The 16,782-nt window shown below is 43.6% G+C and overlaps 1 protein-coding gene across 1 annotated transcript in view; it reads right to left on the reverse strand.

Annotated features, from left to right (window-relative positions):
- Window positions 1–16,782, reverse strand: part of ERN1 (endoplasmic reticulum to nucleus signaling 1) — a 95,341-nt gene that overhangs the window by 30,341 nt on the left and 48,218 nt on the right. The window contains exons 5-7 of the mRNA XM_011997128.1: window positions 6,663–6,696; window positions 5,548–5,620; window positions 1,495–1,567 (exon numbers count right to left, since the gene is read on the reverse strand). Coding sequence (XP_011852518.1) covers window positions 1,495–1,567; window positions 5,548–5,620; window positions 6,663–6,696 — 180 coding nt within the window. The remainder of the gene's footprint in view (window positions 1–1,494; window positions 1,568–5,547; window positions 5,621–6,662; window positions 6,697–16,782) is intronic.

Here is a 16,782-nt window from a genome sequence, read left to right on the forward strand (position 1 = left end):
GTCTCACCATGTTGGCCAGGATGGTCTCGATCTCCTGACCTTGTGATCTGCCCACTTCAGCCTCCCAAAGTGCTGGGATGACAGGTGTGAGCCACCAGGCTCCTGGGCTATACCTGGCTAATTTTAAAAAAATGTTTCTTCTGTAAAGACAGGGTCTCACTATGTTGACCAGGCTGGTTTCAAACTCCTGGCCTCAAGCAAACCTCCTGCCTCAGCCTCTCAAAGTACTGGGATTACAGTTGTAAGCCACTGTGCCTGGCCTAGAATTTGCTAAAGCTATACTTCTAAAGTTCTAACAGATGTTGCATACATGCCTGCTCTACATGTGTGCAACTTACCCGTGGATCACAACTCTGTGCTCAATGACAAAATCATAATATGAATGTGATCTGAAGGTAGAGGGGAACAGAGCTAAGACCACAAACCTTTTCCATCTGGCATGACATAACTGGTTACTTCAAGGACCACTAGAGTTTACATAACTCAGCTATTACTTTAATGGATAGACTGGGCAACTACCATGCTCTTAAATATGTTTAATGAACTCGCTTAACAGGGCACAGCAAAAAGATGATGAGAAGACAATACCCTAAGCAGACTATAAGTGAATCGCTGGCAAAAGCTGAAAGACCAGATAGGACACAGTGACATGGATGGTCAGAAGATTGTCAGATGTTCCCAGGGCATGGCCCACAGAGAGAAAAATCTGTGCTGATTGTTTCCTCCAAATTCCTAGGCTGAGAGTTCCTCATTCTGAAGGTGTGGAAGGAAGCAAGCGTCCCAGTGTCCTGAGCAAAACCTTAAAAGTCTGGCCTGCACTTGAGACCCAGAAATACACATAAAGCTTCTGGAGGCATGAATAGGCAATAAGCACTTTCAGTTCCTCAAAAAGAAAGCTGCTGTATAAATACGGGCTATTATTACTACTATGATTTCAAGATAAATACAGCTCTCTTTTGTGTTGCAAATGCTTTTTTATTGACATTTTGGCAGCAACACGGTAAAAGAAAAGCAGGTGATCTGATGCTTTGAAAGCTGTGACCCCATAGGTATGAAGGCAGTTTATCTAGGCAAGCTATTAAGTGCTGTTTTATCAAATATTCCGATAGCAGGAAATACTAAGAAAGCCCTATAATTAACAGGCAGAGCCTGGCTTTCCTTTCTTGGCTTAGACGATTGTATTCACTTTAAATTTCATCCATTTGCCACTGGGTATGTTGCAATCTTGGAATCTCAGGACTAAGTCAACACAGCAACTAAAAGCTTGTTAAATGAGTAACCATATTAATGATGTCAATTCTTCTCCCAAGTTGGGGGAACCTTTTCTTAATTGGTCAGCTGATCCTGGGGAGAACAACACCTGAAGCACAACCCAGGAAAGAAAGGGTTGGCAAGGTGGTGCCTGCGCCCTCTCTCTCCACATGCCACTTTCCCAGATTCCGGGACTTACATCAAAGAGACACAAGTTTCAGGGTTGGAGACAGGAACTCTTACCCATGTAGAGGATTCCATCTGAACTTCGGCACGGGGATGCCTGCACCAATTCTGGGATGGTAAAAGGAAGTTTCTTCAAAAAAAAAAAAAAAAAGGGAAAAAAGTTAACCAAGTCTTGTGCAATTATTATAATTTTACCAGGCAGTCTGTTTCTATTACCTAATTCTGCTAAAAAGAGAGAAGCACTTTGCAGATGGGAGTTTTCCTAACTGAATACCAAGGAGAAGGGGGCACCCTACGCTTCCACATCTACTTTGTTTTCATTTTTATTTTTTTGAGACAGGGTCTCACTCTGTTGACCAGGCTGGAGTGCAGTGGCGCCATCGTGGCTCACAGCAACCTCTGCCTCCTGAGTTCAAGTGATTCTCCCACCTCAGCCTCCCAAGTAGCTGGGATTACAGGCATGTTGCCACTACACCCAGCTAATTTTCCACGTCTATTTTGACAAGCTCCTAGGTCCCTGAGCTCCATAAACATCCACTCCTTTACTTGACACCATGTGCCGATGCCCCTCAAGGTCTCCTGTCCAGGGTGCTTCCCAGGGGTGACACAAACCTTTTCTGAAAATATTTACACAAATATGGAAAGTTATATATTCTTTGAAATTCTAAGAGTGGGAGAAAGAATTGTCCTGGCTTGGAATACAGAGCTACAGCTGGCTAGACTGAGTAGAATGACAGTCCTTTGTAGAGCCCCCATGGGAGGGAGCCACGACATTGATGTTGAAGGGATGCAACCTTGGTGCCAAGCTCAAGCTTCGAGGGAAAGGAGAAGTCGCCATTACAGGGGCAACGCAAGAGTCTGAGGTGGAAAAGAGTTCTGATGTTTTCTTCAGTAAAAAATTCACTATTGAAAAACAAGAAAAATGGAGGCTTTTGGTTTTAAAGAGGAAGTTAAGATAGGTGCCAGGAAAAGAAACTCGAAGGAATCCAAATGTTTCAACTGCATTTCATCATAAAACTGATTCTTCTGAGTCTACAGCTGTCATCTGACGAGCTCTTTTGGTTAGTGCTCGTTTCAGTATACTTTATTTTTAGAACATTCTGTGTTCCTGAAATTGTTCTATAGATACCTGCTTTTATAGAAATGCCTCTACTGCATGGTCACCTTTTTCTCCAAGAAAGAAAAGATTTCTCTCTAGCTTTAATAAGCAGAGCTTTGCATACTAAATAACTTGGATTTTCCCATCATCCCAACATTCAAACCAAGCCTCAGAGGAGGAAAAATGCTTCAGAGAGGCTGCAGTGACTGGGTTTTGCCACAGGTTTCTGAGAATCAGAAAGGCACTGCAGATCGTCCAGTCTCCTGGAGTCCTGTGGTCTCTGCTTCAAGGCCCAAGCTTGGGAAACACTGTTTGTGGAGCTGCTAAACCACAACCCAGGAAGGAGCACAAGGGAGCGATGAAGGGCATCATCCTCTTTAAGAACCAACTCCAACACGAGAAGACTCGGCCCTGGACATATTCCTTCACTTCTCCAGGCTCAGTTTCCACACCTCTAAAATGGGGATATCACCCACAGGGCTGCTGAGAGATTCAAATGAGATAACTTATACAACTCACTCAGCCCAGTTTCTGGCAAACAAATTGCTTAAGAAATGAGGACTACAGAGCTGTGGAGAGAAACCGATGGAGAGCAGTGTTGAAGGTGAAATACACACAGCTCTGCACAAGCTTGCCCTCCTCCCCTCTGTTTTGGTCACAGGCATTCACAAAATAATTTTAAAATACCCAAGTTAAAGCCCACAATCCACTTACAGCCTAGACAAGTGGTTCTCATCCTCGGTTGCACATGAGAATTAATTGGAAGCTTTCAAAACTTCCTACTGATGCATAATATGCAAACAGAAAAGCACTCATCATCACACAGCTCAGTCAATGTTCACAAAGTGAACATACCCACGGAACCAGCATCCAGGTGAAGAAACAGAAGCCCCCCCCCTCTCTTGCCCCCCTTCCTAGCCATAATTCTCCAGGGTAACTATTATCCTAACTTCAAAACAGCAGAGACTCGTTTTTCCTGTTTTTGGCTTTATATAAGTGAACGGCAGTGTGTGGCCTTTTTGGTCTGTCTTGTTTTGTTCAACATGGCGCTTGCAAGTCATCTGTGGTGTGTGTCGTCAGACTGTTGTTGGTCCTCATCACTGGGCATGCCTCTTCTAGAGTTAATTTTTCCACTCCACCGTGGATGTTATTTGGCCACTCTGCTTATTATAAATGGTGCTGCTGTACATTTGGGCACGTGTCCATTGGTGAACAAACGTGCATTTCTCTTTTGTTTTTTGAGACAGAGTCTCGCTCTGTTGCCCAGGCTGGAGGGCAGTGGCACGATCTCAACTCACTGCAAGCTCCACCTCCTGGGTTCACGCCATTCTCCTGCCTCAGCCTTCCGAGTAGCTGGGACTACAGGCGTCTGCTACCTCGTCCGGCTAATTTTTTGTATTTTTAGTAGAGACGGGGTTTCACCGTGGTCTCAATCCCTGGCCACGTGATCCGCCCGCCTTGGCCTCCCAAAGTGCTGGGATTACAGGTGTGAGCCACCGCGCCCAACCACAAACGTGCATTTCTATTGGGTCTGTAACCTAGGAAGGCATTTCTGGGTCCTAAGGACTTTAGGACTTACTGCCAAACAGTTTGCCAAACCACTTGTGCCACACTGCACTTCCACCAGCAGTAGGTGAGAGTCCTGGTTGCTCCATATCACCACCACATTTTCTTTTTCTACTTCCCTTGTTTTGGCCATTCTGGTGAGTATCAGTATGGCACTGTGACTTTAATTTGCATTTACTAATGACTAATAAAATGGAACATCTTTTCATATGTTTATGACCATTTGGATATTCTCTTCTGTCATTCTTCCACTGGGCTGTCTTTTTTAATGTACCATAGGATTTCTTCATGTATTCTGAATATGAACTTTTGTTGGATGTGTATACTACAAATACTTTGTGACCCCTTAAGAAGGAAAAGTTCTTAATTTTAATATAGTCAATATATTGATTTTTTGCTAAATTTATAGTGTTCTTTAATATCCTATTTAAGAAATCTCTACTCACTCTGAGATCATGAAGATGGTTCCATTACTTTTTTTCTTAAAGCTTTATTATTTTGCATTTCACATTTAGATGTGTGATCTATCTGGAACTGAATTTATATGTGTTGTGGGGGGTAGGAGTCAAGACTTTCATTCCTATATGGATATCTCAATTGACCTACACCATTTATTGCAAAAACACTGTAAGCTGGGTGGTGGTGGCTCACGCCTGTAATCCCAGCACTTTGGGAGGCCGAGGTAGGCGGATCACGAGGTCAGGAGATCGAGACCATCCTGGCTAACACAGTGAAACCCTGTCTCTACTAAAAATACAAAAATTAGCCGGGCGTGATGGTGGGTGCCTGTAGTCCCAGCTACTCGGGAGGCTGAGGCAGGAGAATGGTGTGAATCCGGGAGGCGGAGCTTCCAGTGAGCCGAGATCGTGCCACTGCACTCCACCAAAAAAAAAAAAAAAAAAAAAGTCCTGATGACTTAGATCAATTAAATCGGGACCTTCTAGGATTGGGCTCTATGTTCTAGGTCCCAATGCTGTTTTTTCGAATTCCAGGTTATTACAATGTATAACTAAGGCTGAAAACCACTGGTTTAGATTCTCAAATGGAGATGAGGATGGAATAACACATGACTCCCCTAAGGAGTCATTGGAAGGTGGGGCAGGTGGAGACAGCATTTCCCTATATCCCTCCCTCCTAAGGTGAGGGTCACCAGTTAGAGCAAACCCTGTTCCTAACACTATATCCTCCAGTGTATGGGCTGGGCCATGAGAACCTGCTGGTCTGCATCCGTGTTTCTGAACTCTGGCACCACATTTAAAAGCTCATTTAGGAAGCTCTCTGAAAAGACTGATGCCCAGGCTCCCCTCTAGATCACCTGAATCAGAATCCCCAGGGGTTGTTTTTAAAAGCTCTGGGCGGGAGACACAATAAGACACCGTGCAGACACACTTAAGGGCTGCTGGTCTAGAACCCCTGGAGTACAAAAAGAAGCTAAATATACTCACTGTCAGGCCTTCATTATTCTTGCTTCCAAGCGTATACAGGCTGCCATCATTAGGATCTGGGAGAAAGGCAGGCCTAGAGATTAAATAATAAATATCAAAGATAAATTACAGTCCAGGGCACGGAACAACATATCAAAGCCACGTGAACCCATGATGGAGTAATAGAGAGTCGGGGGTGGTTGTGTGTGGGTGTATAAGTGAGTATATAAGACAATTCCATCCACTATTCTCTCTCAATTCAACCACAGATAAATAAAATACCCCTATGGTGGTAAACACTATCCTCGACTGGAGAAAAGCGGCCTGAAAGGAGAAATCATACAAAACCACAGAAGACAAATCATCATTTGGTCAAAGCGCTCTGGATGAAGGCAAAATATGTGAAAAGGACCCAGCAAGTCCACTTTTCAATTTCTACATCAATTGTATATAGAACTTCAGCCATTAATATTTAATAGCATAGTATGGTACATAAACAGGTAGAACAAATCTGCTTTTAGTTTTCAAGAGATATTTTTTGTTTAACTGGAGGCAATAAAAGCAGACACTAATGGCTTGACATCAGAGAGAACCCGCCAAGGGGACAGATCAAGGTCTCTCCGTCAGTAGCTTCCCTCGAAGCAGATGTGAAGTGGTCTTTTGTCAAGTTAATCTGCTAAAGACTGAACTGTAACTACAGTCCCTCAGAAACTCTTGGCTGAATTGTTCCTTTACTTAGGTTGCGTCATCATTTAAGGCTCTTACAGGCGCTATCCAGCTTTTACTCCAACACACGCTCTGCAGTAGCAGGTCACATTCACCTTTTTTCTCCATGATATGACACAGCAAAGAGGAAGAGGTCCAGTCCCCCTGAGGACTTTGGAAGTTTAATCTCAAAGCTCAACTTGAGTTTCATCTCAAATAAGCCTTTTTAAAACCACTACCCTTCTCCCCCAGGAAACTGACGACCTCCTCCTCAATACAGGCTTTCATCATAGCACCTGTAAGACTTTATATGTCACTCACTGTTATTCCTCAAACTTACACATATATGCACTCCCAGCAATTGGCCTCATAAACACTGATTGAATGAAGACTGAATTTAAGGGAAGTACTGAGCAAATCGGAAAACTTACTCTTCCACATGCGTTGGGACCTGCAGGACTGGATCTGTGCAAAAGAACAACAAAGGCATCATCAGAAACATCCCAAAATGTCAAGATTCCCAGAGGCTTCCCAGGACCAGGTCAAGTTGTACTGGTAATAACTTTCTCCCCCATGTTAACCTACATGGTCTAGTGTACGTGAAGGTTATATGCACGTTTGCATCATCATGCATATCTTTTAGAAAACATATCCACAGTGATGCAAATGTAAGCTCTGGATAGTCACCGAGGCTGGGTAGAGAACTGAGACCGGAACATAACTGCTTTCAAGAAACCTGCATATAACTTGGGGGATGGATGCAGAAGGAAGAACCAGCCACCACCCACAGTGGACAAGGGGTCAGAGCATCACTATCTGACACCTCAAGGACTTCTAAAACCTAAATCATTACCTTGTCCGATGCCTGGAGTAGCTCTACATATTCCCATTAGGAAAAGTAAAACTGGTTTAAGAACTGACATCGATTGGATAGCAAATGGATACACCTCTTTGGAGCGGCAATCCTAGAGCCTCCAAGTGTTCATTCCCTTTGGCCCACCCATTGCATTTCTATAAAATCTAATTTAAAGATAATATAAAGTATAGAAAATGGTTTTTTGTACAAAGATGTGTATGTAGCAGCATTACAAATGACCTACCCAATAATATGGTTAAATTACAGAATGTCCCCTGGGCAAAAAATTAAGGCTTCTAAGAGGGCTAATAAAGTTTTAAGACATAAACAAACCTACGCTAGTATGTTCAGGAGAAGAGATAACATTGTACATACAGTATTAATGCAACTATGGGGAAAGGCTTCAATGTACCTAACTAGATGGAAAGATCAAAAATGCTAATTGTAAATTATCCTTGTTGGGAATGCAACTCCCCCCAACCTTTTCTATATCTTAAAATTTCTGCAAGAGCAGGCATTACTTTTTAAATTGAGAACGTGTTTTTTTCTCTAAGTCAATTTTACACTTGCAGCAATTAATGGCAGAATTCTTCCCTCCCTAGATTTTCCTTGGCACAAAGCAAGAGGAAACTCCTGATTCCAGGGGCAGATGGTGGTGGCAGTGAGAGAGCATGAACACTGGCACAGCAGCACTGTGTAGTGAGAGATCTATACGTCCACAGGCAGGAGATTCACAGCGATGAGGTATTTCCAGCAACCAAAACCCCACAGCCTTGCTATACACAACTTAAGCTCTGGGGGCAAGAACAGCAAGTATTCTTATATGATTTTGTATGCAGAATTCCAGACTCTGGAGGCTCTGCTTATGGTGACAGACAGCTGTCCAATCCATCCAATTATTGGATGAAGGAAAATCTTTTAAGCCTTATCACATGTTGACTTTGCTTAAAAGCCCAGCTCCTATACAAAGGCATATGGTGTTCACAATAACAGGTACACACACCATATGTGGTCTGTGGGCAGCAAACAAACAATTCACTACACCAAAAACACTTTAGGAAACAGGAAGAACTTTCAGTCAGTAAGCATATGTTTATCTTCCCCATTAATCACCTCTCGGTACACTCTCACAAACAGACTGATGCAAGAGACAGGAAATAAAGGCACACCACACTCATCCTACTCAAACGAGCTAGTCAAGGTGCAATAACCCAGTTACCTTAACACGGGCCTGAAGCCACACAAGTCAAGAAGAGCAAGAATATCATATTCCGAAGAAAACATGGCAGTAAATGGCATCTTTTTTGTTTGTTTCAGCCACTTAAAGGTATCACAGATAAACGCAGATTAAGAGGACGCAGCCAAATTCCAGCAATTCACCAGAAACAAGACATGGAGACCAATACGATTTAAATTCCTGTTCATAACCTGATCTTTGCTGTACAGTGTTTGCTCAGTCTCACAGACTTGTCTTCAGATGCAGATTTTCCAGGTTTTCTATAGCTTAGCCACTGGTCACCTGACACTGAGGCCTCAGGTCCCAAGATGTGCTCTGTACCAGGAAGGTTCCAGTTAAGATTCAGGACGTTGGCAGGAGACAGGGGAAGATTCCTGGGACAACTACATTGGTGTTTAAGAACTGTGATCTTTTTTTTCTAGGCTTAGGAGAAGATAAACTCCAGTAGGAGGACCTTATGGTTGTCTTAGCATTTCCCATCCACTCAGTAAAATAAGTACCTGGAATAAACCTCTTCAAAGCTGCAGGCCAGGTAAAGACGCAATTATTACGACAGTTCTGACAGAGACAGACACACTGCTGCTTGGCTTCTGAAATGTAACAATGACCTAATTCTGTAAATGTTTTTCTTTAAGAATCATCTGAATTCAAGATTTGCTTTAAAATACTACAGAAAATAATTACATGGGGGTGGGGAGGACAGATAAAACAAAAAGTGGCAGGCTGTTGATAACAGTTAAAGATGAGAAATGGGAACCCTGGAGTGTTATTTTACTACTCTCTATACATATGCTTAAAGTTTTTCATATTAAAAAAGGTTAAAGAGAAAAATCTTTGGAAAGTCAGCAAAAATAAAAACAGAGCATTATCTGAAAATGTGCAATGAAAGAACAACATGAAAAAGTGGTTTTGATTTAATAATGAGAACTGGTATCAGGCAAGATTCTTGCTTTAAAAAAAAAGTTTTCAGCCATGTGAAAAGAAATACTGTCCTGCCTGTAGGGATGTAAACAAATACTGCTGTAAAATAAGCCACTATCTATATGGGGCCTGATAAGAATAAAAGCCAATGTCACCAAGTTGTTTTACTTTCAGAAAAAAAAAAGTTGGGGGGAGTCACTTCACAAGTATAAAAAGTGGCTATTATGTAAGGTAAAGGTAAAGGTAAGGTTATCTGGTAAAGGTACAGATATGGGAAAATGTAGCTGAAATAAAGGTTTGGTCTCCCAGGATTAACACGGGAAAGAAACAGCAGTCACTGGCCTCAACTCCATTGCCCGGCCCCCATCGTGTGTCCAGCTGAGGCCTGGAATGGCACAAGCTTTACACCTGCAGGAACTGACATCCTGGGTGAGGTCAGGAGATGCTCATTGCTAGGCTATTGTGCTAATCTAAATCACCTCTTTAAGCTCAAATGACAAAACAGACGTCCACATCTTCCCTTTGTCCAAGTTCATAAGGTAAAGTTTTAAACATTTCTGTCCCCAAAAGCAGTGAATTTTTGTCCCCACTCCCTCCTCCACACAGGGAGGAACACTGCCAGCTTCTCCCTTCAGCCTTTCTTCTCACTCAGAGAGCACATGCCTCTCTTTAACTTCCACCCTAACCACAGTGGGGTTCTAGGCTCCCCTCTCCTGGGTCCTCTCTCCCGGGTCCTCTCTCTGGATCAACTGGACACATCCACTACTTCCCACCAACACCTCAGCCTCTGCTTGCCCAAGTCACACCCTCTGTCTTTTGACCCAGGCTGGCCTCTACTCCTGACTACCGTATTTTATTGACAGTACCACCATTCTCCTAGAAGACATCCATGATTCAGACGACACTGTTGACATCTATTTCTCCCTAACACATGCTATCGGTTGCCAAACTCTGTGGTCTATTTCGGTGCCAATCATAGTTCTGTGTCCTGTTTCCATTCCCATTGGAACCCTTTGTCTTCCTTCCTCTCCTTATCTGTGTGGTCTTTGGAATCAGACAAACGAAGGTGTAAATCCTGGCTCTGCCAATCACCAGCTGAGTGACCTTGGCAAAGTTACTTAAGCTTGCAGAGCCTCAATTTCCTCATCAGTAAGGAAAAAAAAAATAGAGATAAAATCAACCTCATGGGGTATCTCTATGTGGATTAAATGTTTGTCAAGACTGTAAGTCAATGCCTTGACACTGAGAAGAGTGATCCTTTGAAAGGCATAAATCAGATTAAGCTTCTCTGTCACTCAAAATCCTTTGGTGGTTCCCCATCTCACTCAGTGAAGGTCAGTGTTTACACAGCAGCTCATAAATCCCAAGCAGTCCCTCCCTTTCAACCTGTCACCCTCTAATAATCTCCCACTATTTCCCACACACTCCATTCCAGCCATGCCGCCCTCCAAGTATTCAACAAGCACTGCCAGGCCTGCCCCTGCCTCGGGACCTTTGCACTGGCTGTTCCTCTGCTTAGGTCTTTGATCAACTGTTGGCATCTCGGAGAGGTCTCCCATGATCACCTCCTACTGCCCAGGATTTCCTATCCTTCTTCCCTGCTTAATTTTTCTCCATGTCACTTACCACCTCTGTAGTTCTGTATATTTTATTGCTTACTTAATGCCTGACTCTGGCCACTGAGGGTTGGGATTTATTTTTTTTGTTATCTGCATCTTCCCAGGGATCTAAAACAATACCTGACACACAGGTGGTAACCAATGTATTTGTTGAATGGAGCAATTAAGTGTCATTTCCTGTCTTAGTCTGTTTGTGTTCCTATAAAGGAATACCTGAGGCTGGGTAATTTATAAAGAAAAGAGGTTTATTTGGCTCACGGTTCTGCAGGCTGTGCAAGAAGCATGGCACTAGCATCTGCCTCTGATGAAGGCTTCTGGCTGCTTCCACTAGTGGCAGAAGGCAAAGGGGAGCTGGCGTGCACAGAGATCGCAGGGCAAGAGAAGCAGCAAGAAAGAGGGGAGAAGGTGCCAGGCTCTTTTTAACAAGCAGCTCTCACAGGAACTAACAGGGTGAGGACTCACTCACTACAGTGAGGACAGCGCCAAGCCATTCACGAGGGATCCACCCCCAAGACCCAAACACTTCCCATTAGGCTCCACCTCCATCACTGGGAATCAAATTTCAACATGAGGTTTGGAGGGTCAAATATTCAAACTAGAGCAGTTTCTTTCCTACTTCCACTCTTGCCCAGCCTGGAAATCCATTGTTGATCACTTTTAATAATCCAGCAGATAAGCTCCACTCACCCTGAACCCAGGATCTGCATAGCAGTCCCTGTTCCTCCACCCAGGCTTCTGAGCACGGCTGTAGAAAATACTGCGATCATTTGTGGAGATACCATCATACACCGTATCTCCATGGTGTGGCCAGCTAGGCCCCTGCCACTAGGAGATCCTGGCTGACTTCTGTTCTCACCCCTGTAGCTGGTATTTCAAACTAATCCTTGCCTCAAGGTCCCTGTCTCTCCACAAATGACTCTGCCTTCTGTGTTATAGGGGAAATTAAGGGAAACTGAGTGAGCTCGCTGAAACTTCCTACCCTTTGCATTCTACATTTGCTCAGCTCCACCCTTCCTTTCACATCTCTATAAAGGGACAATGCTTTTGTCTGCTCACTCATAGGTATTTCACACTCATACTAGATCCTGTCTCCAAGGATCTTCAACTCCTCCTTTGCCTGTAAATACAAAAACCCCTTGGCTCTGCCCACTCTTCTGTACACTCTCCTTTTCCTCCAAAATGCATCCATTTTAAGTTTACAGTTCAATGAATCTTGAAAAACACACACACCCATGTAACTATCTTTACCATCAAGGTACAGAACATTTCCATCACCCTAAAACATTTTTTCATATCCCTCTGGATTCAACACTCTCGAATCCTGCTCCAGATAAGCACCAGTTCATTTTGTTTATTCTAAAATTTCACAAATGACCACGTCATAGATACTCATTTGTGCCTGGCCTCTTTATTTCACATAATATCTTAGATATCCATCCATATTGTTGTGTGTATCATAGTTCGCTCTTTTTTATTGCTGAATAGTATTCTACTGTAAGAATTTACCACAATCTGTTTACCTATTTACCTGCTGAGGGACATTTGAGTTGCTTCTATTTTTTTGGCTGGTGTGAATAAAGCTGCTGTGAACATTTGTGTATGAGTCTTTATTTGGACCTATTTTCATTTCTTTTCTTTTTCTTTCTTTCTTTTTTTTTTTTTTTCTTTTGAGATGGAGTCTAGCTCTGTCGCCTAGGCTGGAGTGCAGTGGCACAATCTCAGCTCACCGCAACCTCCACCTCCTGGGTTCAAGTGATTCTCCTGCTTCAGCCTCCCGAGTAGCTGGGACTACAGCGTGCACCACCACACCCAGCTAATTTTTGTATTTTTAGTAGAGACGGGGTTTCACCTATTGGTCAGGCTCGTCTTGAATTCGTGACCTCATGATTCACCGGCCCTGGCCTCCCAGAGTGCTGGGATTACAGGTGTGAGGCACCGTGCCCCGCCCAATTTTCATTTCTTAAAACACTTAAGGAGGAGGACTGGCTGTATCATATTGTTTACATTTGGCAAGAAACTGACAAACAGTTTGCAAAAGTGGTAGTACTGTTTTATATTTCCACCAGCAATGTATTAGAGATTCCTATGGAATTTTTAGAATGTTGATTCCTAGGTTCCTCCCCCAGGAAGCTGACTTTGTAGATATAGACAGGGAATTTGCCTCTATAACCCAAGTTGGGTGACTGAGCCATGCAGGGAAACTACACTGCTCCGAATCCTCTGTTCCACTTTCCTGCCTTCTTACCTTCCTCCACTCACTGCCCTCTGGCCCCTACTCTCAGAATAAGATCAGAACTACTACTGTCAAGTTCTCGTGACCAAAACCAACACTTGCAAATCCTCCACATGGCATCTGACGATGTTCTCCCTTGGACTCCTGACCCAGTCCCACTTGCAACTGCTATGGCTGTCTCAACCCAAGGCCATATCCCCAGGACCTGCTCCTCGGTTCACATTCCCCAGATTGGCTGGTGGGTTCCACTTCCACCCAGTCGCACAATCTAGAAACTCAGTTAGAAAGTCCCCAAACCAGTCCCTTTTAAGTGCACCTCTAGCAGTGATTGCAAATGTCCTGGGTTGGCCCTTTTGAAAAGTATTTAAGGGAGAGGGACGGGGATTACCACGTGCTGATCATTACTGAAGCTGGGTGCTGAGTACATGGTTTCATGATACTACTCTCCTTAATTTGGGGTATGTATAAAGTTTTTATAAAATGAAAAGTTAAAAGAAAAAAAGAAGTTAAAAACAGAAGCTATTTAAGACAAACATCTGCAATAGGTTGGAGAGAATGGCCTGTTCCTCCTGTTCTCACCTGTGGCATAATTCTGGAAAGCCTGCTCTTCCAGTTGCACAGGGCACAGAGACTGAAGGGAAACCCATGTTAAGAGCATGAAGGACCCCATCAGGACCATCCCAGGCTTCCCTAAACACAGGGTTGGCAGAATTCGTGAGGGAATGGGGAAAACATGGGGTGATAAGTCAGCTGAACAGAAAAATGTCTTTGATGAAATCAACCAAAATGTAAATAATTGTTTCAAACCAGACTTCAAGATTGATGGCCTCTCTCTGGAGGTAGCTCTGGGCACACTTCCTTCCATGTAGGAAGAAATAAGATCCCTTTGATTACAGAAGCCACAAGAACAGGTTGCTCACTTGACTGGAGCTCAAGGAGCCTTGTAAGATCCTTCTCTTCTCCCTCCCAGATGAGCACGGATATTTCTGGAACATACTGCTTTTGCTTTTCCGGTAGAATCTAGATGACCTCTGGCTTTACTGCCCTCTTCCACCTTGTTCTTTCTGACCCCATCTGACCACCTTTCTGACCCCCATAATGTAGCATTGGAAATCAGCTCTCTCTCCTGTACAGCTAAGATATCACCACACAGTTAGGAAGTCCCCAAACCAGTCCCTTCTAAGTGTACCCCTAGCAGTGATTTTAAGTGTTCTGGGTTGGCCCTTTGAAAGGTATTTAAGGACCCAAAGAGCAGAGATGAAGTCTCAACTGCTTTGTAGTCTGTGTAATCCTCTACACGCACACACCCCCATTACCCCCCACCCCAGGAGGAAGAGGACTGACAATCCTGCTACTAGTAACTTTCTGTTGAGATGCACCAAACACATCTCAGAAACAACTGTCAGACATCTGCTTCAGCTGGGTTCTCTGTTAAGTGCCATGCAGGATAAAGAAGGGAGCTTATGGTTTGAGTTACAAAGCTAATATACATGAACCATACATAACGAACTGCTAGAACATGGGGCACGCACCACAGGCTTTCCTAGGTGGGGACCAGAATACTCGGAGCAGAAAACCCTCATAAAGGCAGCCGGCCCCGAGCACAGGGATGACAAGAAAACATGAGTGAAAAACTGTCACTGTGTTCACGGGACAGAGGACACAGGCCAGCAAATGTGACATGTTCCTCCTGAGGAACAACACAAATGAGGCTGGACTGTAGGCAGTGACACCATGGGAAAGAAAGCCTTGAAAACTTTGTGATGTGGAATAGTCCAACTGGAAGCCTCTGAGAAAAAGAAGAATGTGGGCCGGGCGCGTGGCTCACGCCCGTAATCCCAGAACTTTAGGAGGCCGAGGCAGGCGGATCATGAGGTCAGGAGATTGAAACCATCTTGGCTAACACGGTGAAACCTCGTCTCTACTAAAAATACAAAAAATTAGCCGCGCGTGGTGGCGGGCGCCTGTAATCCCAGCTACTCAGGAGGCTGAGGCAGGAGAATGGCGTGAACCCGGGAGGCGGAGTTTGTAGTGAGCCGAGATCGCGCCACTGCACTCCAGCCTGGGCGACAAAGTGAGACGCAGTCTCAAAAAAAAAAAAAAAAGAAAAAAGAAAAAAGAGGAAAGTGACACAGGGTGAGCATCCCAAATCCGAAAATCCAAAATCTGAAATGTTCCAAAATCTGAAGCCTGAGCGCCAACGTGATGCACAAAGGAAATGCTCATTGGAACATGTTGGATTTCAGATTTTCAGATTTGAGATCTTCAACTGGTAAATATAATGCAAATATTCCAAACCTGAAAAAATCCAAAATCAGAAACACTTCAGGTCCCAAGCATTTCAGGTAAGGGATACTCAACCTGTACAAGCCTCTGAAGGCTAGTTAGACAGGCGGGGATCAAGGCACAAAATGAAGGAAAAAGGGGAGAAGGAATCACAAAGGTGCTACAACAGACAGACCTGAGTCGGGGAGGAGGGACGAGTGAGGAGGGGAGTCAGAAACAGACGGGAGGGATAAGAGTGTCAGCAAAACGGAGCCCTGTCTAGATAAATGCAGTGGGAGAAAGGAATGAGTTAAAGGTGACATGGAGATTTTAACCCTGGCTGACAGGTAACAGTGAAACTAGAAAGGCGTAGTCTGAATGAGGTAAACAACTGCTATTTTCTCAAGAATGTGTTTCAGGTTCTAACACTGTTTTCTTATTTAAAAAAAAAAAAATTACTGGCAGAAACAAAGTCATTCACCCTTCCTTAACTCAAACCTTCAGTCTTCCAAATATGTTTCATACATTCGAGTGGCCCAATTAGGGAGTATTTCTCCCCAATGGCAGCTCATTCCTTCCCTCCAGAGAAAAAGCACTTCATTAACCTAAGCCATAAACTCCCATTAAAGCTGTTAGGTCCAAATTGTAAGACAGAAAGTCTCAGACATTCTTTACAGTTCAGCTGTCATGAGGAAAGTATTTTTTTTTAAGACATCTAATCAAAAGCTACCCAAATTCTCATCTCAGCAGAACTGGAAAAGGATGTAACAAGTTTTCTTTGGAGGTAACCTCCATAAGTCATTAAATGTCACATTTGACAAAGATGATCATGTAGAAATGACCAAGTAATTCAGAAAACTGCCCATACTAAAGGCAGCTGAATTCTACTGCGTTCTCATTCATCTCCACCTTGGCAGAAGTAACTCAGGCCAAAAAACACACTGAACGTTATAATCAATCACGAAGGCACTGAAGACAATTCAACAGTACAGCCCGTGTCCAAGTGCCTCTCAGGATGTCATAACTTCACAGAATTCATTCCTGAGTGATGGGGTGCCATCGAACCAGATGCTCAAAAGTGATCAAAGGGACAGGTAACTAAGTTACAGACAAAATAAGGCACTTTATCCATGTACTTCAACAATCACAACTATATTCCAACACACACCAACCAATACTGCAAAGATGACTCATCGGAGCTGAGATCCACACTACTACGTGTGTAGCAGCCGCTAAGAGGAGCCATCTGAAATGAGAAATGCATTACTTTGAAGCAAGTCCCAAAAATAAGTGAGGAAAGTGAGTGGGGCTGCAGGAGAACAAGGCTAGTTACAAGCCAGTCCCTGTTGAAGCTGAGTGATGAGTACATGGGGGTTCTTTATATAATACTTCTACATTTGGGTATGTTTTAAACTTTCTA

Source organism: Mandrillus leucophaeus, unplaced genomic scaffold (genome assembly GCF_000951045.1).
Source record: "Mandrillus leucophaeus isolate KB7577 unplaced genomic scaffold, Mleu.le_1.0 Scaffold530, whole genome shotgun sequence".
In the NCBI taxonomy this organism is placed as follows: domain Eukaryota; kingdom Metazoa; phylum Chordata; class Mammalia; order Primates; family Cercopithecidae; genus Mandrillus; species Mandrillus leucophaeus.